This window comes from Crocodylus siamensis, chromosome 2, assembly GCF_052110815.1.
Source record: "Crocodylus siamensis isolate JL-2025a chromosome 2, ASM5211081v1, whole genome shotgun sequence".
Lineage (NCBI taxonomy): Eukaryota > Metazoa > Chordata > Crocodylia > Crocodylidae > Crocodylus > Crocodylus siamensis.
Window position 1 is genome coordinate 280109727 of NC_143396.1, and position 27344 is coordinate 280137070.

At 43.5% G+C, this 27344-nt stretch overlaps 1 protein-coding gene across 3 annotated transcripts in view; it reads right to left on the reverse strand.

Moving 5' to 3' along the window:
- NUDT14 (nudix hydrolase 14) overlaps nucleotides 1–27344 on the reverse strand; it is a 91475-nt gene that overhangs the window by 14023 nt on the left and 50108 nt on the right. For all 3 annotated transcript variants that reach the window (XM_090034168.1, XM_090034169.1, XM_090034170.1), the window contains 2 exons: nucleotides 14754–14818; nucleotides 10404–10641 (listed from right to left, as the gene is read on the reverse strand). In XM_090034168.1, coding sequence (XP_089890294.1) covers nucleotides 10404–10641; nucleotides 14754–14818 — 303 coding nt within the window. The remainder of the gene's footprint in view (nucleotides 1–10403; nucleotides 10642–14753; nucleotides 14819–27344) is intronic.

Below are 27344 nucleotides of genomic sequence, written 5' to 3' on the forward strand. Positions count from 1 at the left end.
AGCTCACAGGGTGGGACATATAATTCCATCTCAGACCAGGGGCGAAAACACTATTGGCAGATGGGTACTCCAGTCTGTTCTTGGAACAGTGCAATTAATGTACTGCTTCTTGCTTGTGGGTAAGCCACAGTTTAAGCCTTAATACCTGTTAAATGGACCATGACATATACAGGACGTGCAACAGTGCTGCAGAACATTCCTCTGAGAACTGGAACTCTTCATTACAAGGCTTGCTGAATTTAAGTTCATAACCATAACATGTTTCACAAGTGTTATATTTATCATACTTCAGAATGTATGTAACAGTATGTGATCGTTTAAAACATATATGCATACATATACACAAATACATACATACATACACACATATACATACATCTATCTATCTATCTATCTATTCTTATTCTTTGGTCATATATGTACACCCCCCCTATATATATATCTATATATATCTACACACACACACACACAAAATATATATATACACATATATATATATATGGCCAAAGAATCAGAATCCAGAATCTGTGTTCCAGGTTAGCTTTCCTGTTTCCTAACCTTTGTCTACTTAGTTATACAAACTTAGTATGGCAATCCCATACATTTAAAAAAAATTAAAATCATGCAAGTATCTAACAATTATAACATGATCATAATTTAAGAAATTGCTCCCTGCTGAGGCATTTAAGTAATGCACCATAAACATGAATGGACTCTGTTATCCAAGATGAGGTTTTCCATAGAAATCTATATACCAATATTTAAAAGCTGAACTTCTAATTTTTTTCCTTAAACATTAAATCTTTTTAATGTGATAAGTATTCAAAGTTTTACTTGCCTGCTTTTGTACTTTAATTATAGGTAGTTAAAGATGAAGTTCTTTAAATGGAACATACTCATGTATAAAATATAACATATTTATATGCAAAATCTGGTATATGAGAATGTATAATGCCTTGTTTACAAGTAAAAACAGTGTCTCTATGGTTTCTTTACTGCATTCCAAATCTATTCAGACATGCGACGGGTAAGCTGATGAACAATTACATGCAGTTCCCACTGTAATTTCTTAAGACCTTTATACAGTTCTAATGTTAAGCAGCAGGTGCAGAAAACCCCCCAGAATAGAAGCAATTAACACAAAATTATATTACATTATACTGTCCACAAACAGGTGTACTAGCAGGTGATCTTTCTAATTATAATACACTTGATTGTACTACAGCTATTAAGCACAGTGCAGCGAGGTAAAAATGGATTGTATTCAAAAGTTAATGTGTAGAAGGAATAATGGTTTTGAAAATATTACAGTGCACAATCTTGGCTCTATACGATAAGGACTGTGTTCTTTCTTTTATAGCTTCTGCTTGTTGTAAAGCACCCAGGCCAAAATATTCAAACTTGTAAAAATTAAAACTAGGCCCCTAAATAAACTGACTTAATTTTTAATTTTGCATACCTACAGCTTCTATTGTAGCCACTATATACAATTTGTTACATCCTCTGACAGAAAACAAAAGGGGGGAAAGGGAAAAGGGGCTGAACTGGCAACCCAGAGTATTTTTTTATCTTGCTCTTTGGCTGCATTATTTAAAGCTGGAGCATTCTATAAATATTTTTGATGAATACTGAAAATGTTAGAATGTGTGGAAGTGCTACGAGCTTAGAGAAACCTTGCAATCAGCAAGAAATAAAAAATCTATTATTTTTCTTCCGCCGTGTACTAAAACATGTCAGCAACAAAGCACTAGGAGCATTTCTACCCCAAAAGCTAGCTTGGCTTCAAATGAGAACGGTCTTCTCCTCGTGACAGGGAGGGAATCTGTCAGCATCTGTTAAAGGGGAAAGCCAAGACACCTGATCACTAACAGAACAATGAACAACCTGTGACCGCTGCTGTGTTAATGGTTCTCTCTCAGGTATGCCGTTTCCATTCAATAAAAATGATATTTTTGCTTGTTTAACTTTTGAGTCTAATAGCTCCTGCTGCTTCTAAAAGTTCTTGGAGCTTCTGATCATGCTCTTGTACTATTTTCCACCAGATTAAAATGTAGACTCATACAAAAATAGGACTGGAGGGAATCTCAAGGGGCACAGACATAAGTCATATTTGTTGTGTGATCGGCCCCTTGAAAGCACTCTACAGCTGTGCCATGACTCACGTGCATGGCTGCACAGTACTTTTACAGTAACAAATTAACCCTTGTCAAATGAGGGATCAGAGGAAAGGTGCTCTAACTCATGGCACTTTATGTAAAACACTGAGAGTTAGACTGGGGGCCTGCATATCTGTCAGTGCCCAAGAAGTCTTTTAGTTCAACCCCCTGCTCAAGGAAGGAACATCATGTTATATGTGTCCAAGGGGATCCTGAAATAAAATGACTCCAGCCAGCAGTGTGGAAAACTGCTGCCAGGCAGGTAAGGAAGGAGTGCATAGAGAACATATAGTAAAGCCATGCATTCATTGTCATTAACAGATTCCACAAAAACTATCTTTAGATTATGTGCACATTCATGTATCTCACATATCCCGTCTAAACCACACCACACAAATGTTTGTCTTACCTTAAAAACTTGCACTAATGGAGAGTCTACAGTCTAAGTAATCTGGTCCTTGTTCAGTTTGCTTTTTCCCCATATGTCTAGTTCATGATAAGGTTACCACTCTGGCCATGTCTAGCCTGGAAATGTAACATGCCCACCACAGCTGTCCTCAGGCGTGCTATACAGGTCCATGAATGCCAGCTTCTGAACTGGAAGCAGAGCAGCTGCAGCTGCATGGCATGAAGGACATGTTAGAACTACTGAGGGACATGGCTGATTAGCATGGCTACACTGCTTCTTGTCTGGGAGGCAGCAGGCATGGAGCTGTGGGCAATGCTTTTTGTTTAAGGAAATGCTTCTAAGGACAGGGATCAGGGACCAGTGTCCAGGGCACCCTCCATTCCAAGGGTAGTAGCCTGGCTGTGGCTCAGCAAGACGGACATCTCTGGCTTGCTCTTTTTCCAGGCCAGCTTCACAAGAAGGGGTGAAGGCTGCTCTCAGACCTGCCTATCTGATCACCTGGTGGTTAATGCTTTTTACTGGAAACTGGGAAGTCCATTCAGTCCGTCTCATAGTGAGAGTGGCCTAGAACCCAGCTCTCCTAGTTCCTGGACAAGTGCTCTACCCCTGAGGTTAATGGGCTGAAGGGTGGGAGTGCCCTTATCTTCTGGCTACTCAAGGTATTTCTATTCTTACAGGGAGTTACGTGCCTCTGCAGGGAGCACAACATCACAAGAGAGCCTAAGTGGCCACAGCAGATTCCTTCTGAGCATGGTCAGAAGGCCAAGACACGATGCACAGTGAGGAGAACTATCTAAAACACACATCAGTGGTCTTAAATGCCACTTATGCATCTACCTTTAAATGCCTTAAATGCAGAAGTAACACTTAGTGACCTAAACAGGAACGGGGCATTGGGTCAAGATGTCTGATAGAGGTGCGCTTCATTTAGAGGCCACAGTTCTGATAGATCTGCCTTAGATTACATGAACTTCTGCACAGTCCAGTAACTGGTTCCAACTGGCTCGTGCCGGAGGCTCTGAGAGGTACAGTACCCTGTCTCCACCATGCTACTCACTTGTGTCCGTTGGCTTCCACTCTCCTTCCCTGGACTCTTCATTTGATTTCTTCTGCCCAATTCCACGTAGACTCTTTTTCCAGATTTCCCAAATTCTCTCTACGTAACTCATATCCTAGTCAGATAAATTGCTCCTCCTTGCCCAGCCCCAGTGGTTCCCAACTCCTAGTCCCAATCTCTTTGTCTAGTGAGTCCCAGTTTCCTCTTCTAGCTCCTCATCTGATCACAGTCTATATGCAATCCCAGGAGCACCCAGTGTCCCCATGATACCTCTGTTGGTCTTCCTGGCTCCAGGTCACAGCCAGTCCCCAGCTCTATTAGGGTGAGTCTAGTTCTCCCTGTCCAAGCCAACTTCTCATTAGATCCGTCTCCCACCCCCTCTCAGATGCACTTGGTCCCTTTGCATTCAAAATCAGGGAGCACCCTCCCCACTGCTTGGGTGCTAGCAGCCATTGAGAACACAAGAAAGACTGTTTTAGCATCCAGACCCAGTGGGGCATGCTACAACCCACACTTGCAGTTGTTGTGAAAGATGTATTCAGCTTCAGGTGGGTTACATTTGGGGAGAATCGTCCAAGTTCTCAGCTGTAAAGCTTTACCCAGTACGCATGGGATAAAGGAGCTATTATTTTTAGAGGTTTTTAATCTGTCTGAATCTGTTCAGAGCACCATGGTACATCCCTGACACAAAGGTTACCTCAAATGCATACCAAATTTGTGTCCCAGCTCCAGAACTTGGGGTCAATGGAGCTTCTCAAAGAGAGAAAAATGGCACCAGAATGTTTTCACCATGGGCAAAACAGGATTTTTTCACTAGCTTCTTAGTCTTACAAATGACTGAATTGTTTTTTGCCTGAAATGTCCATTCTTCTTTTCCCTTTCCCCTACATCCAAAAATTAAAACTAAACAATCTCTCTCTCACACAGCATAGAACATTTCTGCCCCAATAATTTGTGTGTGGAAAAGCTATGGACAACTAAAAACAGGCCTTTATGACGAAAATAAGAATAATAATCCCTCCTATAATAGTATTAAGATACAGGTATAGACTAGTGGTCAGCAAACCTTTTGCTGTGGCAGGCTGGAAGGACCCAACTCAGGTCTGAAGTGAGCTTATGCTAAGACCTGGCTGTTGCCACTGCCTCTCTTTGCCACATGGCCATGGCTTGGGGGAAGCTCTGCATAGCCTAGGCATGGCACTGCGTGGGCAAAGCCCCCACCAACCTGCTGTGGCATGGTGTAGGTAAAGCCTCTTTCCACCCCTGCCACTGACACCCTGTGGGTTTGTGAGCCAGATCCAGCCTGCTGACCCCAAGCATAGGTTGATTTCTTACTAACTGCCCAGAGTACTCTTGCTCCTAGACTGCTGGAACAGCTATTTACTTTCTTTTCTGTGCCACATAAACTGCACTGGTCAGCTTGTGAGAAGGGAAAGGGCAAAGTTACAGCTCTGCCCACTCTCCAACCCTTCCCTCTCATTCCCTTTCTTTCTGCAGGGAGGTACAGGGAACCTCAGCAAGGGAGTCAGAAGAAACCCTGCACCGTGCTGCTGCCCTATCAGCGCTATCAGGCAAGCCACAGTCGCAACCCCAATAGTTGTCATATTATCTATCAGGAGGTGTCACTGTTACACAGTCACTCTCTGGTCATTAATAAACTATGAGTTCCCAATATTGATACCATCAGAATTTCTTAGCTTTGCTCACAAAACCAAATGCAAACAATATTCATCTTTTTATTATGTACCTGATTCAAAACACCCAAGAGAAGAAAATTTAGATTGATCTTGTTTCCTCTATGTCCAGGTCCTTCTCCCTTAGTTCAAACTAATTCTACATGTGCATGCCTCGGAAGTGCTTATGTACCATGATACATCCAAAGAACATTGAGGCAAGGACTGGACGTATGATATGTAGAATGGGAAACACCGACCTCACCTATTGGATTGTTAATGGAGCCACTATGATATGATTCATGGAGCTGATGGATCGTAATAACAAATCTGGATAACATAGTTTATGTTAATCCAAATATTACTGATGTAATTACTGACTCAGAGGAGCCATTGTAATGTCTTATGTCAGTGCTTTGTATTAGTTTCAACATGGATACACTTTGGACAGTGTTTATAGATTCACGGATATTAGGGGCTGGAAGAGACCTTATAAGATCATGGGGTCCAGCCCCCTTGCGCTTGGGCAGGAAAGAATTCTGGTGTCAGGTGACCCCAGCAAGGTGGGAGTCGAGATGTTTCTTGAAGACTACCAGGGCAGGTGACTGTACCACCTCTGGGGGGAGTTTGTTCCAGATCCTCGGCACTTGAATTGTGAAGAAGTTTTTCCCTATGTCCTACCTGAAGCATTCTTCAATCAGTTTGTGTCCACTGTTTCTCGTCTTCCCCTGGGGTGCCGTGGTGAACAGATGCTCTCCCAAGCCCTGATATATGTCCCTAATAGATTTACAGGTTGCCACCAAGTCCCCTCTAAGTCTTCACAAGCATCTGAACAAACATCCTGTTCTTCCATAGTTTCATAGTTTCTAGGGTCAGAAGGGACCTGAGCAGGTCATCTAGTCTGACCCCCTGCCATGGCAGGAAAGAGTACTGGGGTCAAACGACCCCAGCAAGATGTTCATCTAACCTCCTCTTAAACACCCCCAGGGTAGGAGCCTGCGCCACTTCTCTTGGAAGTTGGTTCCAGACCCTAGCCGCCCTGACCGTGAAGTAGCACCTCCTGATATCTAACCTAAACCTACCCTCTGCCAGCTTGTGACCGTTATTTCTGGTCACTCCTGGCGGTGCTCGGGGGAACAGTGACTCCCCCAATGCCTGCTGATCTCCCCTGACTAGTTTATAACAGGCCAAAAGATCCCCCCTCAGCCTTCTCTTGTGGAGGCTGAACAGGTTCAGGTCCCGTAGCCTCTCCTCATAGGGCCTGCCCTGTTGTCCCCTGATCACGCGAGTGGCCTCCTCTGGACTCTCTCCATGCTGTTGACATCCCTCTTGAAGTGGGGTGCCCAGAACTGGATGCAGTACTCCAGCTGCGGCCTGACCAATGTCGCATGGAGGGGGAGGATCACCTCCTTGGACCTGCTCGAGATGCATCTGTGGATGCATGACAAGGTGCGGTTGGCCTTCCTGACTGCGTCCCCACACTGCCGGCCCATGTTCATCTTGGAGTCAATGATGACCCCCAGATCCTTTTCCGCCCCTGTGCTGACAAGAGGGGAATTCCCTAACCTGTAGGTATGGTGCCGGTTGTTCCTCCCCAGGTGCATCACCTTGCACTTGTCTGTGTTGAAACCCATCCTAGTCTCGTCCGCCCACCGTTGTAACCTGTCTAGGTCTGACTGTAGCCTGTTGCATCCTTCCAGCGTGCCCACATCCCCCCACATCTTAGTGTCATCAGCAAATTTGAACAGGGTGCTTTTTACCCCCTCGTCCAAATCGCTGATGAAGATGTTGAACAGTGCGGGCCCGAGGACCGAGCCCTGCGGAACCCCACTGCCCACGTCCTTCCAGGTTGAGAAGGACCCATCCACTACCACCCTCTGGGTGCGGCCCTCCAGCCAGTTGGCGACCCATTGGACTGTGTGGGTGTCTACACCACAGCCCCCCACTTTCTTAATGAGAACGGGGTGAGAGACAGTGTCAAAAGCCTTCTGGAAGTCCAGGAAGACGATGTCCACTGCTACCCCTGCATCTAATGATCTGGTGAGCTGATCGTAAAAGGCCACCAGGTTGGTCTGACAGGACCTGCCACTGATGAACCCGTGTTGGTTGCCCCTAAGCATGCAGTCCCCTGCTGGCCTCTCCTGGATGTGTGCCAGCATAATTTTCTCGAACAGCTTGCCTAGGATCGAGGTAAGACTAACTTAACTGGCCTATAGTTTCCTGGGTCCTCCTTCCTGCCTTTTTTGAAGATGGGGACCACACTGGCCCTCTTCCAGTCCTCTGGTACCTCACCAGAGCACCACGAGTGCTCGTAAAGCCGTGCCAGGGGACTTGCAATGACCTCGGCCAGTTCCTTTAGAACTCTAGGGTGGAGATCATCCGGACCGGCTGACTTGAATACGTCCAACCCCTCGAGAAGCTCCCTAACTAAATCCTCGCTAACCCGTGGCCCAGGTGTGCCTCCCCTGGGGCCCGAGGGGGGCCCAGCAGGGAGGTGGCTGTTCTGGTCCCTACTTAGGAAGACGGAGGCAAAGAAATCGTTAAACATGTTAGCTTTGCCATCTGGTGTGACGACCAAGTTTCCCATGGCGTCCTGCAAGGGCCCCACATTACCCAGGACCTTCTTTTTACCCCCTATGTATTTAAAAAAGGACTTCTTATTGTCCTTAATCTGGAAAGCTAGTTCCAGTTCCATCTCTGCCTTGGCCTTCCTAACTACCCCCCTACTTCCCCGAGCAACTATAGAATAGTCCTCCCTGGTGATGACCGCTTCTTTCCATTGGGTGTAAGCCTCCTTTTTAGCAAGGAGACATTCCCGGATGCTTTTGGTGAGCCACGGAGGCTTGTGTGATCTCCTGCTCCCTTTGATCCTCGTTGGAATTACCTTCCTTTGGGCTTGGAGGATCGTCTCCTTAAGGAGCTACCACACTCCTTGGATACCTGGCTCCCCTCCCCTCTGGGATCTCAGCGCTTCTCCAACTATCCTCCTTTAGGCACTCCGAGCTTGGTATTGCCCCTTCGCTCCTTGAACAGACCTCGATAACCCCGACAGAAGCTAGAGCCCACCTCTATTTCCTGCCTTGACAGCACGTGCAGCTGCATGGCCCTGCTGGGTCATCATCATTTGGCATGAGGGAGAACAAACAGGACAGTCATGAGTGATGCAACTACCCTTCTCTCAACAAGGAGCTGAATGTGCTCCTAGCAAGGGAGCAAGATCACAGGATTTGGAATCAAATCCTCCTTTTCCACACAGAGGCCGCATTATAAAGAATCCAGTGACAGGCCACATAAATAAGCTGGTATTTCCTTTAAAACAACAAACTACCAACAGCCAATTCAAAATAAAAGAGAAATACAGCAACATCTCACTGTTAAGGCCTTGAATCTACACTTGATCCATGGAGAGGAGTCACTCCACTTGTCTGGAGCCTGACTACCTCAGGGAAGTTCTGCACAGGCAGAAAACTGTGCCTGCATGCATTAAACTGCAGGATCAGGACTTAAAGATCAATCATCTTCTGTAAAGTCACATCATGAAAGCTGAATTTGACATCTTTTATTTGGAAGTCAGGAGCGCAGTGACCAAGTGACTTCAGAGGAGTGAGTTCAAGCCCTGCTCTGAATTCATGCCAAGGGCTCCTCCCAGTTGACCCAAATTTATATAGACCCATGGTCACTTGGGCTGGGGAGTCAAAGGTAACCAGATGTGATACTAGCCATGTCACTCCCTTCTGTGCCACTGGCTACAGAAGCTGGGGTGCCTTAATGGATGTGCTTAGTTCAATGGGGTCATTAGGCAAGGGTTAACCCTTGATCTTGATTTGGGAGTCACGCGGCAAGGAAAAATGAATAAATTTTTAGGCAACTCAATGAATAAATATTCTCTACTATTAAAATAAGTCTGTCATCAGATTATGTATGTTTCAATCAGGTATGAATCATGAATGTCAAGCCAGTTGGAGTTTATACCAGAAATAATGTAACCATTTTTATATCTGTGGGGCTGCAGCCTCTCAGCATCACACAAACACTAAATGCTCTGAACAACTTTTGTTCAGAATTCTAGAAAGGGCTTTTTTCTTTTTCTTCTGTAGAGAAAACCCCTAATCCATCTTCAAGGAACTGCAAGAGACAACTCCTATGATTTACCACCCCCACCTCAACAGAAGTACTGCTTGTTAATCCAGCAGGAAATAGCATTTGCCAGGATTGACAGCTGTGGATTTGTATTCAATTCCCAAATTAAAAACCAATGACAGGGCTGAGTTCAATAGAGTTGTCAAACAAAAATGAAGAAAGTAAAGAAAAAAAACACCCCCCCCTTAAACTCTGCAGCCTTCTTGGTAAATTTGTACATATATTATATTTTGAATAATGGTAACAGATGCCTTTAATGGTGCTACAGCCTGTGTGGGAGATATAATGACAATAAATCCAGAAGCACATTTCCATCTGAAATTATTTAATTTGTGAGGTTTTTCATTCCAATAAGCATAAGTGTATTCTCCTCTTATTGCCATATTGTTTTTTAAGTGGTGCTAAAGATTGAATGTAAAAATCTTTGTTACTGAGATAGCAAGAATTCCCAACACGGATTTCATAAAAACCTCAATGAGGGCCCCGATCCTGGAAAAACAGTGGTACAAACCTTCTTGCTACAAAATTAGAACCCAGACTGTTCAACTCCTATTATCTATCAGAATAATAGAAATTAGATATGGAAAAGGCCAAATGCAGGAGGTCAGTTGGTTTTTCCTCCTAAGCATCAATCAGCAGAATTATTTCTTAGGATTCCTACCACTTTATCATCTCTCATCCTAAACACCCCCAACAATGTTGTTTCCACCAATTCCATTGGGACTCTATTAGATTAGAGAATAGAGCTCACTAGTCTGATAGCTCCAAGTCCAAATATTACCCCATTAATACCAGTTTACAATACCTTATCTCTTTCATTGGCATTTATACCTTTCACACCCTTGTGAATGACTTTTGTTTTTTTCCAAGTCATTAATTAAACCAGGAAAATCAATCTACTTAAGAAATTTCAAAAGTTGTCCTATAAAAATGATAAACTACAAAACACCATCTTGGCTGCTATTTACCTGTATGAAGTGATTCTCTTCAGGTTTGCAATGGGAACATCATAGCCACACTCCTCCAGGACTTCTTTACAAGCTATTTCCTCCAAAGACAGTTCTGGTTTGTCTACTATGCCAGCACAAAGCTCATAGGTTACTCCTGATGCAGCAGGTATGGGATTCGCTACAGGGTACCAGCACTCCTGGTCTTTATGTTGAAAGTCTTGAGGTTGGTGTCTTTCCATTTCACACATGTAAACAGCTAAAGAACATAGAAGAAAACGAAGTATAAATGGATCTGGAAAAGCCTTCTTTTTTCTCTTCAAATGGTACCTTTCAAAAATAATTTGGCCATGCCAAATGGAACAAGGGCAGCAATAGGTACCATAACTCATAGATGAACACATTTAAAAAGGTGCTTCCATTGATGTTTGCACACAAATCACACTGACAGAATTTTCTGCATAATATAACTTGCTTTTGAATGCATTAATTCTCTTAGTTGAACAAAAAAGTGATGGGCCATAGTAACTAACCCCATAAGCAACTGGTGCATGTGACTTTTAACACTTTTTGGAAAATGTGTGCCCATGAAGGTACACGCATACTAGATAATGTTTAGATCTGAAACTGCATTTAGGTGGTAGCAATGGGAAGGCAGTAATGGGAAAAACAATTACACTACTTGGTAAAACTGAAATAGCCTTGAATTTTTAATTTCATTACTGCAAAATGGCTTTCTGAACATTGTTTCTACATACATTGATTTGGAAACATATACATATTGCTAAAAGTAAGCATAGCTGGGTCAACCCAGAGATCTACTGCTCAAAACAACTTCCATTTGTTGTCCAATATCTGGATTTATTTTCCACTACGCATTTATCTTTGCTGGGAAGTTGGGTTGTACATTATGTACCAAGTGTACAATGATGAGTCTTTCAGCCTGTCAACTCAGCTGTTATTTGGAGAGGGTTATGAAAAGCATGTATGTTTGTTTGAAAAATCCTCTTTTGAACATATAGTTCCTTGCACAGATCCTTGAGTGGAATTTGCAAAGGACCTTTTGCATTAATCTAGAAACAGCTGTCAGTGTAATACACTCCTAAAGGAAATGCTAAGGGCCAGATTCTACAGTCTTTATGTCAAAAGTCCCATTGATGTCAACGATAGTTCTGCCTGGTTAAAGCTCACAAGACTGGGAGCTAAGACACAGAGTAGCACTATTAAAAATTTAAAGCCATTCTAACTTTGACAGATGTCATTTCCATTTGTCCTTTATTTGTAGTTTCTCGTCTTCACTCCCTTATTTTAATACATTTTGATATTAGGGAAAAACACTATTACAAATTTACAAAATACCAAACAAAAAGTCTGCCACTGTATTTAATAATATTTTTGCACACTCTGCTTCTAGCACACCTTCAAAAGGAGGGCTAGAGAGTGCTAAAGTAGCCTACAGATTACGGCACTCTCCTGGGAGTTGGAAGATGTAGGTTTGAACCCCATCAGGGTATTGATGGTACTGAATATGGGTCTCCCACTTCCTGGGTGAGGGCTCTAACTACGAGGGTATATTATAATAAGTGGGCAACCAACAGGACCAGAAACTCCTTCTCCTCTTCTTAAAAAGAAAGCATCTAAAAGGCATGTTGTGAGGGGTCCAACCTAGCTGGCATGTGTAAGGTGTGTCAGAAACATGTATAAGAGACATTCTTCTGAGGCCCTAATGCTTTTCACAGGTTAAGCCAAAATTTTCCAGTCTGACCTGCCATTTGGACACTAGGCACTGATTACTGCTTTTGCAACTTTTAGGAATGGCATGAGACTAGTCACAAGGATTTATTGGGCAGCTGTTTAATGCCATTGTGGTGTGAAAATAAGTCTTTTGGGTATTGGTGGGCAATACGTTTAGAACAGAAGCAGACACTTCATTTATTAAATTAGAACAAATATTGAAGATAATGCTGAGATGCACACAGGCCCGGAGCAGCAGCCCTGATACAGCCATAGTGCTCCAACAATCTGGAGTGTTCACAACGTATCATGATTAACAATCCAGGATTTAATCACGTTTTCTGAACTTTCAGCATGGAAACTCCTGAATAACTTCCTTCCTGCGCAGCTGAGGCAAAGGCAAGACAGCTGAACAGGTGATATTAGTACCCAAAACAAGCTCTCCGAGGTGACTGAAACCAAGAGGCTTGTTTAGTCTCCAAAGCAGAAGAAAGGGAGACAGCAATACCGATTTGGAGATACTCCTGGAATTTAGCAGACTGGGAAAGAAACTAGTTTTGCTGTTTAAGCTTTCCATTTCTCATGTTTGCACCAATTCTCTGGGCACCTTGTGAAGCAGAACATGGCTTGTATGTCAAGTCTTTGGTGCTATTTATTTTGAGTCACTGGAACAACAAACAACCCACTGAAAGGCTGTTACACTTCACTGGAAAATCCTATGGCATATGTCTAGTGGTACTAATGTGAGTCTTCCCTATTTAATTAAATTTGGAAAGGCGTGGTCAGTTGCCTACTGAAACAAACAACGCCTTGACTTTACCCCATGGAGACGTCTTCAGAGAGCCATCCCGGACATGACTGCAGGAGTCTTTCTGCTCTTTGTTTTACCAGAAGGGTCAACTGGCTGGACTTGCTGGTCCATCTGAGAGGGGGCTAGTTCATCTGTCAGGCCACACGCACAATGGACACACTTAGTAATTAAATGTGATGTGCTGTATCCCCTTTCTGTCGGCAGTCTGACAAGGGAATGCAGAGATTCTCAGCCCTTAATTTATGCATTGCTCTGTGCCACCAGGCAAGGGGCAATGGATCCGAACAGAATAAATACTCTGGATGGCGTGGCAGTGGACAGTAGCTGTCATTGACTGTTTGACTGATCATTCACTCAACTTCCTGACCACATTCAGGACCCTCTCCAGTCTCTGAGATTATAGCACCAAAACAAACAGGCTTTTTGGGATCCCTACACTGAGCAGAAACTGACCCTCCCAGGGTGCCGCATAGCTGTGGTCTCTGCTTGGCTAGATAATGTATCGAATTCAACTTATTTAGTTTTCTCTGCTTTATTTGACTAGGGACAGCCTATTTTTATATTGACTTGGCTTATTGTTCTTCTCTTGATATAATAAATGTATTCTGAAAAAAACCAACCCCACATCTCTGACATTCATAATGGCAAAACTAATTTTATCGTGTGTTGCTCCTGATTCAAAGATAAAATGTGTCCATCTCTGCCTTGCATATTAAAAGGCTCATATGGAGAACTGAACTTTATGCCCTCAGCTCATGAGTAAATTTCATACTCTGTCATTTGAAAAAAAAGGTGACATACAAGGATGTTTGCAGCTAGAGCTGCCTATGAACGTCTCAACGAGAGCAACAGCCGTACAAGCAGTTTGTATTTGGTTGGCAAATAAAAGACATAGGATTTTAAATACGCATATAAATAAACTCTGTTTCTTAGAATTGGCAGGAGTGTGCTGAATGAGCTCGAAATTGTAATAGGGCTGCCTTACACTGAACAGCCTGTCAATCACCATCAGCAAGTGAGGATGGTAAGACGCTGCACCAGAAAGTTTCTAGTGAAATGGTCTTGAAACAGTCTCTTAGCAACAGAGAGTAAGAAGTCTTTTAGACATCTTAAAAATAAATAAATAAATGAATAAATATGCTCAGAGTTATACATTTTATTTTTAACCTCCAAAAAAGTAAATATTGCCAGTAGTTATAACAACTGATACAAAAAGGTTGACATTAATTTAAATAGATTGCCTCTTAAACTAGAAATATACATTTTGTAATGAAGAAAGCCAATAATCCACTATTACTTTGTCATAGAATAAAACAAACCTTCCCACATATTTATGCAACTTGTATCAATATTCCCTAAGTGTAATTCTTGCTTTCAATTTCCAAGTATATACAGCCTTGCTCTATATAAGATTTTTAAAAATCAGGATTGTAAAACCTCATGTTGCCAGGCATAAGTGGTCTGATAATCACAAGAGGTCAGGAAGAAACTTCCCATATAGGCAAATTATTCTGTAATTGCTTGGTATAGGGATATTTGCTAGCCCCCCCAACCTCCGAGATGCTTGGCCATGGCTAAAGCTAAGGGCAGAATACTGGGCTAGCTGAATCACTGGTTTCATCTGGAAACACAATTCTTGTGCTTAGGAATTCTGATCTACTGAATAGTGGGGCCAAAATAAAATGGAGTAGATATGGAACAATGATTTTATCACAAGTATTGATAGACCCAACAACTTTTAATGACTAAATCCTTAATAGTTTGTTTCATTTGACAGAAAAGTAAAGATTTAAAAAAAAAGAAAAAAAGAAAAAGAGGAGGATTACCTGGGCGGAACTGCTTCACCACAACAAAGCACTGCCGGGAAGTGTTAAAGATCAGGATTGACACGCTAAGGGAGAGGGGAAAAGCACAGATCAATGCACTAGGTAGGATAAGTACACCATTATTACTTTTACATCTCATGAATTTTCACTATATAAATGTACATGCGGTGTATTATTAAAGCTGCTTTGCAAAAAAAGGGGCCAAGTCGAACTCAACTGATTGCACTGGCTTTTGGCTCAGGTGTTTTGGCACACCCCAGAAGTGAACTTACCTGAACAGAAGTAGTTTTTTCAGCAAGTAAAAGACTTAGAATTTGGTTATTAAAACATAACAAGAGGAAAAGCTTCTTCTAAAAGCATTGAATAATCTCTGATATCAGGGGAGACACATTGGAATCACATCCCAGCACTTGGAAGAAAGACCACTGAAGTTAAGGGGCTTGCATGGGCACACAGACCCTCCTGTTTGTGATCCTCTGATGAGAGAAGGCTTTAAAATAGGTACCACATCTTAAAATCAGCTTACGTACAAACTCAAATTAAAAGCAGTTTTAGATGTTAAGATACTGTTTTTAAGATGGTGCCCATGCTTATTACCCTAACATCCTACCTGTTTTGTTTTGCCTAGTTTCGTTATGCTATTGGTGAGTTCATTTATTATTATATATAAGTTGTACAGGTTTTCAAAACAGTAAGATATATTGACAATGCCATATTTACAAGCTGCAGTCAAACTTTCAGCGTTATTTGAATGAGAGATATGGCAGATATTCATGCTTATGACTTGACTTAATCACAGTTTTTCACAGGGTGCTGACAAGGGTCTGGAGCCATTTTATGTTTATGAAAAACACCCACCATGCTTATTGTAGCAGTGCATAAGGACTGATCAAGAGTAGGAAGTCCAGATGTTAACATTTTGCATTTATGGCTGCTACACCCAAAGGCCTCTACTGGATATTTATGGCTCATGTCCCAGGAGATGTCGTCTGCAGGAGGTTTTAGAGTGAGAAATTTTGGGGTTATTTTGTATTGAATGAATACTAATTTTTAATTACATATATAGAGATTCTGTAGTCCAATATTAGGGTATTTGCTAATAATGAGGACATCTACATGAGATGCTTTACTGGACAGTGGACTAAATTGCACAGTAAGTTGTTACCATGTGACTGTGTGTAGCAGCTAGTGCTCAGTAAATTAGTCTACTATGCAGTTAGCTAGTACCTGTGAATACAGGTACTAGATTACCTGTGTAGTAGTTACTGTGCAGTAGCGCTCATGTAGACACTGACCAGGAACAAATTTGTTTGTGATCAGCCTAAGCAGCAGGGGCCACAGGTGACAAGGAGCTCTCCATCTCTGGTTCTGTTCAGCTTCTGACTTCTCCCATAAACCAGGAGCCAATAAGTGCTGGGACTGGGGAGCAATCTGCTCCCTGTTCCGGTGTGGAGCTGGCAGCTCTGGGGGGTTAGCAGGGGCTAAGACTCCTCCATGCCATGCAGAGCTGCTCCAGAGGGCAGGCAGGGACTGGGAACCCAAGTAGGGCAGCTGGCAGCAAGCCCTGTGCTCAACCTGGAGTCTTGCCAGCATCTACCCCATACCCCACACCTGATGGGCATGGGGCCAGGAACGCTCTGCCCACTTCAGGGGCAGCTGTCTTCTGGCCTTGTGCACATCAGGTCCCTTCCCAATGTGCATGGGGCCAGGAGTCAGATGCTGATGAAACCAGCAGAGCTCTCCTGGACCTGTGGGCATTGGGACTGGCCCTATGCCCCTTACCAGGCTCCAGGTGAGCACCAGGGGGAGCCGGGAGCCCCCCCTGGCCGCTGCAAGGGGGCAGAGCAGGACAGGAGAAGCCCTGTACTGGGCTACTCCCAACAGGGAGAACGTATAGACAGTGCTCCTGGGCATAGGTGTCGTGTAGGGTGGCATGGGGGGGCATGGCCCCCCCCCCGAAATTGGACCTCATCACCTGGGGAGTGCCAGCCAGTGCCCCCTCTGCCTCCCCCCTGCCCAAGAAGTGCCAGCAGCACTTCTGGTTTTGATGGCAGCACTTCTGGTTTGCCACCAGCGCTTCTGGGGTCAGTGATTGGCGATCGGCCGCTGGGGGACCCATCCTCCCTACAGATCTAGGAGGCATCAGTCGCCCACGCTCCCAGGGAAAGCTTACTGCACAGTATTTTATTAATGTGAATGAATAGCAGGCACAGAAGTGCCCAATGTGTACTAATGGAGGAGCAGATGTTAAGTCTGAAGCTGTAAAGGATTTTTAGTTCTCTCAAGTTTTGGGCACTGTTCTTATAGGTTCCAGAGCCGTCCTGTTTTACTGCTTTAAGTTTCTCTGATTTATGACTATTTTGTCCCTGTGAGAATAACGTTATTTGACTGCTGTTCTAATGAGCTTCCTTTCTTTTGAGTCATGGCTACAAGACTGTGAAAGTCATCTGAAAAGCTGAGGCAGCCATCTAAAGTTCGAGGGGACTGCAGAGACTCCTTGAACAATACACTTGCCTTCAAGATTGCCTTATGCCTCTTAGTGAAGCACAAGCTCTTTTTTACTTGGATTTTTTTAGTGCATCACATTTTAATAACTTGCATCAACTCATTAAAATGAATCAGCTATTAGACATTATTTTTCCTAGGAGTCAATCACTTGAGACTTTAATGGAACAGATGGGAAAACTAAAAAACAATCTGTCAAAATTAAGGAACAAGATCAAATTAAACTAGAACAGAGTAGTAGCAAGTTATTACAATTGTCTGCCTCTCACACCATCTTGAGACAGGAGGGTACAGAGACACTACAGAGCTGCAGAACTTTCTTTTTAATTACATTTCATTTTCTTGGAAGATGACAGACAACTTTGAATATTAATTTACAATTTTTTTTTAAATGACAAAAGACAAGTGCTAATATTCCCTGATGGATCTTGAGAGCCACAAGCCAACAGGTTCAAACTGAGCTCTCAGAAATGAGTCTGTTATAAGAAAAGTGTGATTTGGTATTTTTTCTAACTCACCAAAATACCTTATCCATGACACTAGGAAATAGATTTTCATAGTTTATGACATGGTCTGTATCTTCTTACTTGTAAAATGCCTTATTTTGTTAAAGGATTAGGCAGTTGAAGAATCTATTAAGTGGGGACAGATTTTCAAAGTGGATCTGCATAGATCAGTGGTTCTCAAACAGGGATCTGTGACAACCTGTCAGGGGTGCCAAATCACTGGTGATGCCACCATGGCTACAGCCAGATGAAACCTTCCTGTGCACCTTGGTTTCTAGCAGGTATATTACCAGAAGTGCAGCCAAACCAGAGAAGTTGTGATGGAAATTGGCACTCCTGCCTCCACTGGGTTTATCTAATAACCCTACTGCAGGCAAGAGCACAAACGCCTGCCACAGCCCCTCCTGATCCAGTCCAAGACACACCTCCCAGAAACAGAAGGCATGGGGGACAACTCCATGTGGTTGTGACACCAGCAATAGAGGCATCTATCTCAAAGCTGCCACATCCCTGCTGTCACTAGGAGGAACTGTCCTGCACGCCTGCTTCCAGGAGGAGTGCATGTAGCTGCACTGGGAAAGGCAGTGGCATGAAGGGTATACTTACCTGCTTATCAGATAAACCTAAAGTAGGCAGGCATGCATGTGTGTGCTGCAGCCCTTTCTGGTCTGGTTTTTCATGAGACACAGCAGGCACTTTTAATTGGTGGTAGTGGCAGCATCCAGGTTGAGAGACACTGAGGCAACACAACAGTGAATCTCAACCAGGGTGTCGCCAAATTCAAAAGTTGTGGAGGATGCTTTGACTCAAACAGTTGAGAACCACTGAATCAGAGCATTGTCAGAGCCCCCAAACAGCCCCACTGCTTTCTGGACTCTATGTGGGTGCAATAGCTCAAATGCAAGATTCAGTTGCAAGGTCTGGCCTGCTGAGTGCATAAAAATTCCTATTCTTTCTGAACTTCAAATCAGTCATTCATATACAAAAAATGAAAAAAAAAAACCCTTTATTTTTTGTACAGGATATATGCAGCAGAACAGAAGTCATCTATTGCCAAGACAGTGCTGCACTCGTGTTTTAATGAGTGAGATATTCCAATGCATTCATGTGTGTTTGATATTTCAAGGCAATTTCTTAAAAGAGCATTAAGAGCTAAAACTTAAAGCCATCTATACAAATCTACATTTCCAAATGATAAATAAAAAGTAAAATAAATGAGAAAATGGAACATTCACAGCAAACCTTGGGAAAAATCTTTGGCATCATAATACACAAAAGATTAATCCAGCCCAAGGTTTATGTTATCAGAGCAACGACACAGAACTACAAGAACAGGAAAACAGTAGACTTTCCTTGGAATGTATGAGGCCTACACAGGAATTTAATCTGCCATTGACATCAAAGGCCTTAGCTTAACAATAGACTTCATGTGCTCGCATGCCAAAAAGATGCATAGGATTTATTTTTGTTGCAGCTCCTTTCCTGGAGAATTTAAGAGTCATTCATGAGGAAAAGTCGTACCAGATGTTCTAGGATGATGGTAGACCCAAGGCACTTTTAAAACACCAGTAGCTACAGAATGAGCATATGGATAAAAAACAATGTTCTAGCTCACACTGCAGGTAAAGGCCCCAGGAGCAGAAAATTTCTCAGTTCATTCCAGGAGTGGGCTATAGCTTGCTTCTACTCAGAATACTTGATCCACCAAGTATTATGGATCACTTTGGTTCTGAAAGGAGGCACAGTCCTTCCCCGTGTTGTCCTCCCAATGAGTTTGATAATCCTGTTTTACACTGCTTTAACACCTTTTGTTATAATTATTTCAACACCTTTTGTTATAACTAATATTTAAACAAAGACATTAAATGTTTTAATTGTTTGGGATGGTTTAAACAGAGATGATTCTTTCAGGGCAGAAGGAGGGACGAACTGACATTAAGGTTCTTTCCAGATGTATTTGTCTATGTGTCTAGAGAGGGTGGAGGTCTTTCAAAGAAGGCTCCCCGTACTTACTGGTTTCCTGAAAAAGATCTGAGATCCTGTTACATTTTTCCATTAACACATGCAAAACTGGTGGTAGATTTATCATGCTAAGAATGCAAGGGTGTCCCTACATGTGCACTTTAATGTGTGGTAGCCCACTTAACTGTGCATTACTGTGTCATGGCAAAAACAGTGCTAATATGCTAATGTGCAATAAAATTAGGCTACTGCGCATTAAGCATCACTAAAAAAGTGCATGCTTTTGCTACTCCACTTTAGGGGTGCTAAATTTAATGCGCAGTTGCAAAAGCACATAATGAATGTGTAGACGCACCCAAACATACTTAATACTGCACCTAAGGTGCATCTTTGAAGGCAAGGCAATCTAAAATTTAATAACTGCAAACTGCAGTTGATGTGGAGCTAATGTATAATACTAAAACAAAAGTATAACATGTGCCTAATACTAGGGCTTCATTATGGCATTTGTTCAAAGACAATTAAAATAAAATGACCAATACTTTCAGACCAGGAAGTAATACTTTTATAACATTATTTAACCAAATTTGCTTTGCAAAAGCCATGAGCATGTGTACTTTCAGATCTTCAGCAGGTATTTTTGGTATGGCCCCTTCTTTGGCAATCTTGTATGTTGATGATCCATCAGTTGTTGACCTGGGTTGCAGTTAATCCATAAGCAATTGCTAACTGCTACTAATTGTTTTCCATTAGATGAAAACAAGATTTTAAAATCCCTTGATGGATTAAGATTGTCCTATAATGTTCCCTAGCTTTCCTAGCAATAGAAACCTTACAAAAAGAATGTGGTTCTTACATGTTGTTTACAAGTGACGAATATGACTATGGTAGCGGGGACTTTAGAGAGAATATATTACTCTGAACATTATTTATGATCAGATTTTGAAGGCACTCACCTATCTTCGGTGAAAAAGCGAAACAAATTATAAGAACTCAAAATGACATGGTAAGAAATACAAAGATGGTGTGCAATGATAAGAGGGGAAGAAATGTTATCAGTCAGTATCACTGATTCTCACAAGATATCTAGTACTAAGAATTGTCTTGGTACAGTTAGAAGAAATAACCTAATACAACACGCAACCACAAAAATCCCTGTAGAAACAATCTATTGTAGATTCAACCCTGTTGGAGAGCATGTGGATATAAAACAGACATGTGACATACATTTGCCAGGATGAGTTTGAAAAGGAAACCTAAATGAGAGCAAAACGATCAGATTAGAAAGGGATCAGAAGGGGAATCCAGAATGTTTTAGTTTAGTTTCAAATATTTAAATGCTAAAGCATAATCTGTTTTTTATTCAAATTTATAAGACTTCGGGGGGTTTTTTTGCTCAGACTGGGCACATCTATACTAATGCTTTATTGCACAGTAGACTAATTTACTGCTCAGTAAAGTGTCACCATCTATACATGAGCCGCAATTAGGGCACAGTAGATTAATTTTACTCTGGCATATAATAGTTCCTTCAGACACAACTACTTTCCAACAATGCAGTAAATTACTGCACTTAAACGCACATGTAGACAGTGATGTTGGGCTGTTTACTCTGGCTCAGATTGCACCAGTTTATTCAGTCACATTAATCACACGTGTACATGTGTCCACTGTGTTGAAAACTAGAACCAAAAGTCTTCATATTGTTCTCCTTACTGAGACCATTAGTAAATCTTGCAATAAATAAATAATGCCTTTAATAAGTAAGTTACAGTGGATGCATCTACACATTCAGTCAACCCAATGCAACAAACTCTGGTGCAGTTTGTGCTGGAGTTGGTTGCTCCTGGGATCAGCATCTGCATATGTGCCCAAGACAGCAGCAGTCTGAGTCAGTGCAGAGCAGCTATGGGCTGGCAACATGCTCCAGGGATCAGCCCCAAACTCCAGGTCGTGGCATTGGGTGGCAGAGGGGCTGGCTGGGGTATGAGCGTACCGAAGTGCAGAGCCATGCAGCAGGCAGCTCCTGCACTTTAGCACCCTCATGCCCCAGCCAGCCACAAATCTGTTTCTGTTCAGTAAATGACTCTGCTGTAAGATAGTACAGCCTTGAAAGTACTATCTTATGACAGAGTTAATTAATTTACTGCACCCTAGTACTGGAGCATGTGTAGACAGTAATGCTTTACTGCAGAGCTAAGTAGTCAACTCCACAGGAAACTGCATGTGTAGATGCACCCAGTGAGATAAAAGCAGTTGCAGCAAAACTGTAATTTTACTGTTTGTGTAAGAAATGTCTCTGTGCAATTACAAAGAAATATCATTTCTTTTGAACTCTAATGCAATCTAAACAGAATTGTCACATCACATATTTTTCATGGTGCAGACTTCAGAGAGGCTTATTCTACCTTGAGCAAGAGATCCAAAAACTTTTTTGTGAACATAAAAGATTAGGCAATTGTGTTCAGAGCTATTATCAATTTTTATGAAAAATATCTGTACCTGCTATTGAAATTTATACTGTAACATCTGAAGTGCTTTAATCAGACAAGTACCTAGTATCTTAAGCTAGGGAAAACATGGTCCCTTAATTTTCAGAACAGACAGTGTAATAAAGCTGCAGCCTTTGATTATCCTCCAGTGCAACTCCTTCAGTTTCCCAGAGCTTTAACTATAATACAGATAGTCCCAAGATTAAATGTTTGTTCTTGCACATTCTTTATTGGTTAATTTAAGTCTTCCTTCAAAGCATTTTACATTTTACAAAGGCCAACACAATCCACATGGCTGCTTAAAATGCAGCCTACTACAAAAGCAAAGCTATAAGCTCCTGACAAAAACATTCAGCCTTTCATACTAATCACAGTTAAGGTGGATTTGGCAAAAGATAATTAGAGGGGTCTAAGAGGCTTCTGTATTATGATGAAATTTCCAAGTTATTTTTCAATACAATTTAAACACATTTAGTATTAAGTAAACTCTGCATAAAGTGATAAGACAAGTACATTTAAGAAAACAAACATTACTTTGGAAAAAATCAAAAGGAAGATTTGTCTCTTTGTAAATCTAACTGCCACAGGAAGTTGCTCATGACACCATAAAACAGGAAGCATATGTTTGGTTAATCACCAGGTTAGTGGGAGAATGAATTGTGGCAGTTATTTAAGACGTGTTAACAACTCCATGTACATATCAGATAATATAGTACCTACTGGTAAAGCTCCAAGTTGGTCATCATTTCTTTAATCAGTCTAGCAAAGAATGAGGTGCAGCAAAACTTCCTGAAATAAATAACTGCTTTCCACCACCCAATTCCCATGTAATAAAGGAAAAATATATGCCATAAATTCAACAACAGAAATGAGACTTCTTACTTACTAAGGTTGCTTACTTATAATCATATAGTGCAGGGCTGTTCAACTTCAGGGCAGCTCAGAGCCACTGTCTGGGACCAGTTACCATGTCTGGGTTTTCCTGGGCACATATCCTCTTTTTAGAGTCTCTGATTTCCACTCAGGCAGTTTTTTGAAATCTGAACCAATGCTGGGGATTTTGCTCTGTTCTGCTGATGGGAGCAGAGAGAGGGCTATTGGAGGCAGGGGATACGGCGTACATGTGCGTGCGCACATGCATGTGACCAGCATGCAGCCACGCAAGGTGGTAGAAGCAGCTTCAGCAGCTGGATGCTGGTAAGTCTATGGGGAGTGGGTTCGGAGGGCCAGGGCTTGGGAACTGTGTGGATGGGGGGTGTGGAAGGGATGTATGCGGGGCGGGGGGCGATGCCTGGCAGCACTGGGGGAAGCTGTCCGGGTGCTGGGGCTCTGGCAGGGTTGGGGGGCAGTGCCTGCCCCTCCAGTGGGGGAAGATGGTGGGTGAGGCCCTTTGGGGGCAGCAGGGAGCTTCATGCCTGGACTGGAGGGGGTGGGGCAGCTAGGAGATGCTGCGGGGTGGGGCATGGCCAGGCTGCTTGGCACTGCACAGGAGCCCCAGTCCAGGGCAGGGAGTACCACAGGCCTCCTCTCTTCTTCCCTCCTGCCCATGCTGGGGTCAGACTAGCTTTGTTGCTGTCTGCACAAATCAGAGTCGCTGCTCTCTGGCCTGGTTAGGATGGGTGCAGCTAGGGGCCCCTGCCAGCAGGGCTGGGTGAAACAGGGGGCTGCAGGTCGGGAGTGAGGGGCACCAGCAGGGATGGGGGACTGCAAGTCAGGAGTGAGGGGCACTAGAATGGCCTGGAGAGGGGTAAGGCACTGTGGGTCAGTAGTGAGGAGCAGCAGCAGGGATGGGGCAGGGCTGTGGGTTGCGAATGAGGTGTTCCCCCCTAACAAGCGTCTTCTTTTTTGGAACTGGAAATATAGTAAGCCTAGTTTAGGGGCTGAATGCTGCCCTATTCTGGGCTCTCTCCCACTATGCCCCAAATGGCATGTACAGTGCGGGCAGTCCAGCTCCCTCTCCCCAACTCCCTGCAGTGCACAGGTAGCCTAGTTCCCTCCCTCTTGGCTATGCATGCTGTTTAGCTCCTCCCCCTCCTGGTCACATGTGCTGTGTGGGCAGCCCAGCCCCCACCCTCTCACAGCACAAGCAGCCTGGCTCCCCTCTGCCAATTTGCAGCACTCCCCCACTCCATCCTGGCCACATGTCCATCTGCAGTGTGTGTAGCATGGCTCCTACCTCTTGTGTACAGCTTGAGTGGCCCAGCCTCCTTCCCCACCAGCACCTCAGTCCCCTCCCACTACACCATGTGGTTGGGAGCCCCAGGAGCAGGGCAGGAAGTACCAGCCACAGGAGGTCCCGGAGGACTGGAAAAGGGCCAATGTGGCTCCCATTTTCAAGAAGGGGAGGAAGGAGGACCCGGGTAACTATAGGCCAGTCAGTCTCACCTCCATCCTTGGCAAAATCTTTGAGAAAATCATCAAGGCTCACATTTGTGAGAGCCCGGCAGGACAAATTATGCTGAGGGGAAACCAGCACGGGTTCGTGGCAGGTAGATCGTGCCTGACCAATCTAGTCTCTTTTTATGACCAGGTCACAAAACGCCTCGACGCAGGAGGAGGGGTGGATGTCGTATACTTGGACTTCAGGAAGGCCTTTGATACGGTATCCCACCCCATACTGGTGAACAAGTTAAGGGGCTGTGACTTGGATTACTGCACAGTCCGGTGGGTGGAGAATTGGCTGGAGGGTCGCACCCAGAGAGTTGTGGTGGATGGGTCGGTTTCGACCTGGAAGAGTGTGGGCAGTGGGGTCCCGCAGGGCTCGGTGCTTGGACCGATACTCTTTAATGTCTTCATCAGCGACTTGGACGAGGGGGTGAAATGTACTCTGTCCAAGTTTGCAGATGACACTAAGCTATGGGGCGAAGTGGACACGCCGGAGGGCAGGGAACAGCTGCAAGCAGACCTGGACAGGTTAGACAAGTGGGCAGAAAACAACAGAATGCAGTTCAACAAGGAGAAATGCAAAGTGCTGCATCTAGGGAGGAAAAATGTCCAGCACACCTACAGCCTAGGAAATGACCTGCTGGGTGGCACGGAAGTGGAAAGGGATCTTGGAGTCCTAGTGGACTCCAAGATGAACATGAGTCGGCAGTGTGACGAAACCATCAGAAAAGCCAATGGCACTTTATCGTGCATCAGCAGATGCATGACAAATAGGTCCAAGGAGGTGATACTTCCCCTCTATCGGGCGCTGGTCAGACCGCAGCTGGAGTACTGCGTGCAATTCTGGGCGCCGCACTTCACGAAGGATGCGGATAACCTGGAGAGGGTCCAGAGAAGGGCCACTCGTATGGTTAAGGGCCTGCAGGCCAAGCCCTACGAGGAGAGATTAGAGAAACTGGACCTTTTCAGCCTCCGCAAGAGAAGGTTGAGAGGCGACCTGGTGGCTGCCTATAAGTTCGTCAGGGGGGCACAGAAGGGAATTGGTGAGTATTTATTCACCAAGGCGCCCCCGGGGGTTACAAGAAATAATGGCCACAAGCTAGAGGAGAGCAGATTTAGATTGGATATTAGGAGGAACTTCTTCACAGTTCGAGTGGCCAAGGTCTGGAACGGGCTCCCAAGGGAGGTGGTGCTCTCCCCTACCCTGGGGGTATTCAAGAGAAGGTTGGATGTGTATCTAGCTGGGGTAATGTAGGCCCAGCACTCTTTCCTGCTTATGCAGGGGGTCGGACTCGATGATCTATTGAGGTCCCTTCCGACCCTAGCATCTATGAATCTATGAATCTATGAATCTATGAGGGTGGGGGAGCCTGAAGAACAGGGCTGCTGTGGCAGAAGGAGAGGTAGTGGCAGCTATGTCAGGAGCCTGCAGGCCACATGCTAAACTTTTGAGGGCCAAAAATTGGACAACCCTGGCATACTGTATATGTCATACCTTAGCCCATATACCAGGATACCCTTGGAAATGAGACCTTGCATATTACTGAGTCCAGCAGAAGGCAACAAAAAAGTTTAGGAGGCTGGGGCATGTGACTTCTGAGGAGACGCAGATGGAAATGGGCTTATTTAGTCTACAGAAGAGAAGACCGAGGGGGGATTTAGCAGCAGCCTTCACCTACCTGAAGGGGGTTCAAAAGAGGATGGAGCTGGACTGTTCTCAGTGGTGGCAGACGAAGGAGAAATGGGTTCAAGTTGCAGCAAGGGAAGTTTAGGTTAGATATTCAGAAAAATATTCTCATGAGGAAAGTAGTAAAGCACTGGAACAAGTTACCCAGAGAGGTGGTGGAAGCTCCATCCTTGGAGGTTTTTAAGACCCAGTTAGACAAAGCCTTGGCTGGGATGACTTAGCTGGGGACGGCCCTTCTTTCAGCAGGGGGTTGGACCTGAGGTCTCTTCCAACCCTCATTTTCTATAATTTTACTGGGATTCTACTGATAAAATATTTGACTACATAAATGCAAGTTTTAGTCTAACTTTTTCAACTGGATTCAGTAAAACTTGTTGGGGGTTATCTGTAAATGACACTGGTCATCCATCCTCTCCCCTTCTTAATGATTTGTGAAATCATTCTATTTTACCAACTGTCTAACATAAGAAGTCTAATTTTTTAAAACTTATTCATTAAAATGGCAAAGATAAAGTTTCAAAGCAAAACCAGATTATATGATGGGGAAAGGAAACTAAACAATTCAAGACATATATACCAGTTAGAGAACATGATTTAACCATTTTTCACATGCATAAACAATCTACTTTTTTTTAGAAAAATAGTCAAACTTCCTTCAGATATAATTATTTAACCTCATTACCCAAAATCAGGAACAAATGAAGAATAAGGAGTGAAGATCAAAATAGTAGCTACTTCTTAAACTGTAACTATGATTATCTCTCCATGATGCATATATGACTACAACAGTTTCATTTTTTTCCTTTTTGGATGCTGTTCCCAGGAAAAGTCAGATTTTTGCACATCTGGACTTAAGAACATCTTCAGACCTTTCTAGCCTAAGCCCTACAATTGCCAATGCAATCCAGGGCCCATAATCTCACCAGGTCATGCCTAAACTTTAGGGCATATCCACAAGATGAATCTAGGACTTGAACCAAAGCTACATGAGTCAACACAAAGAGTCTTGTAGACCTCAGTGAACCTCAGAGGATATATTTGTATGCACTGAACA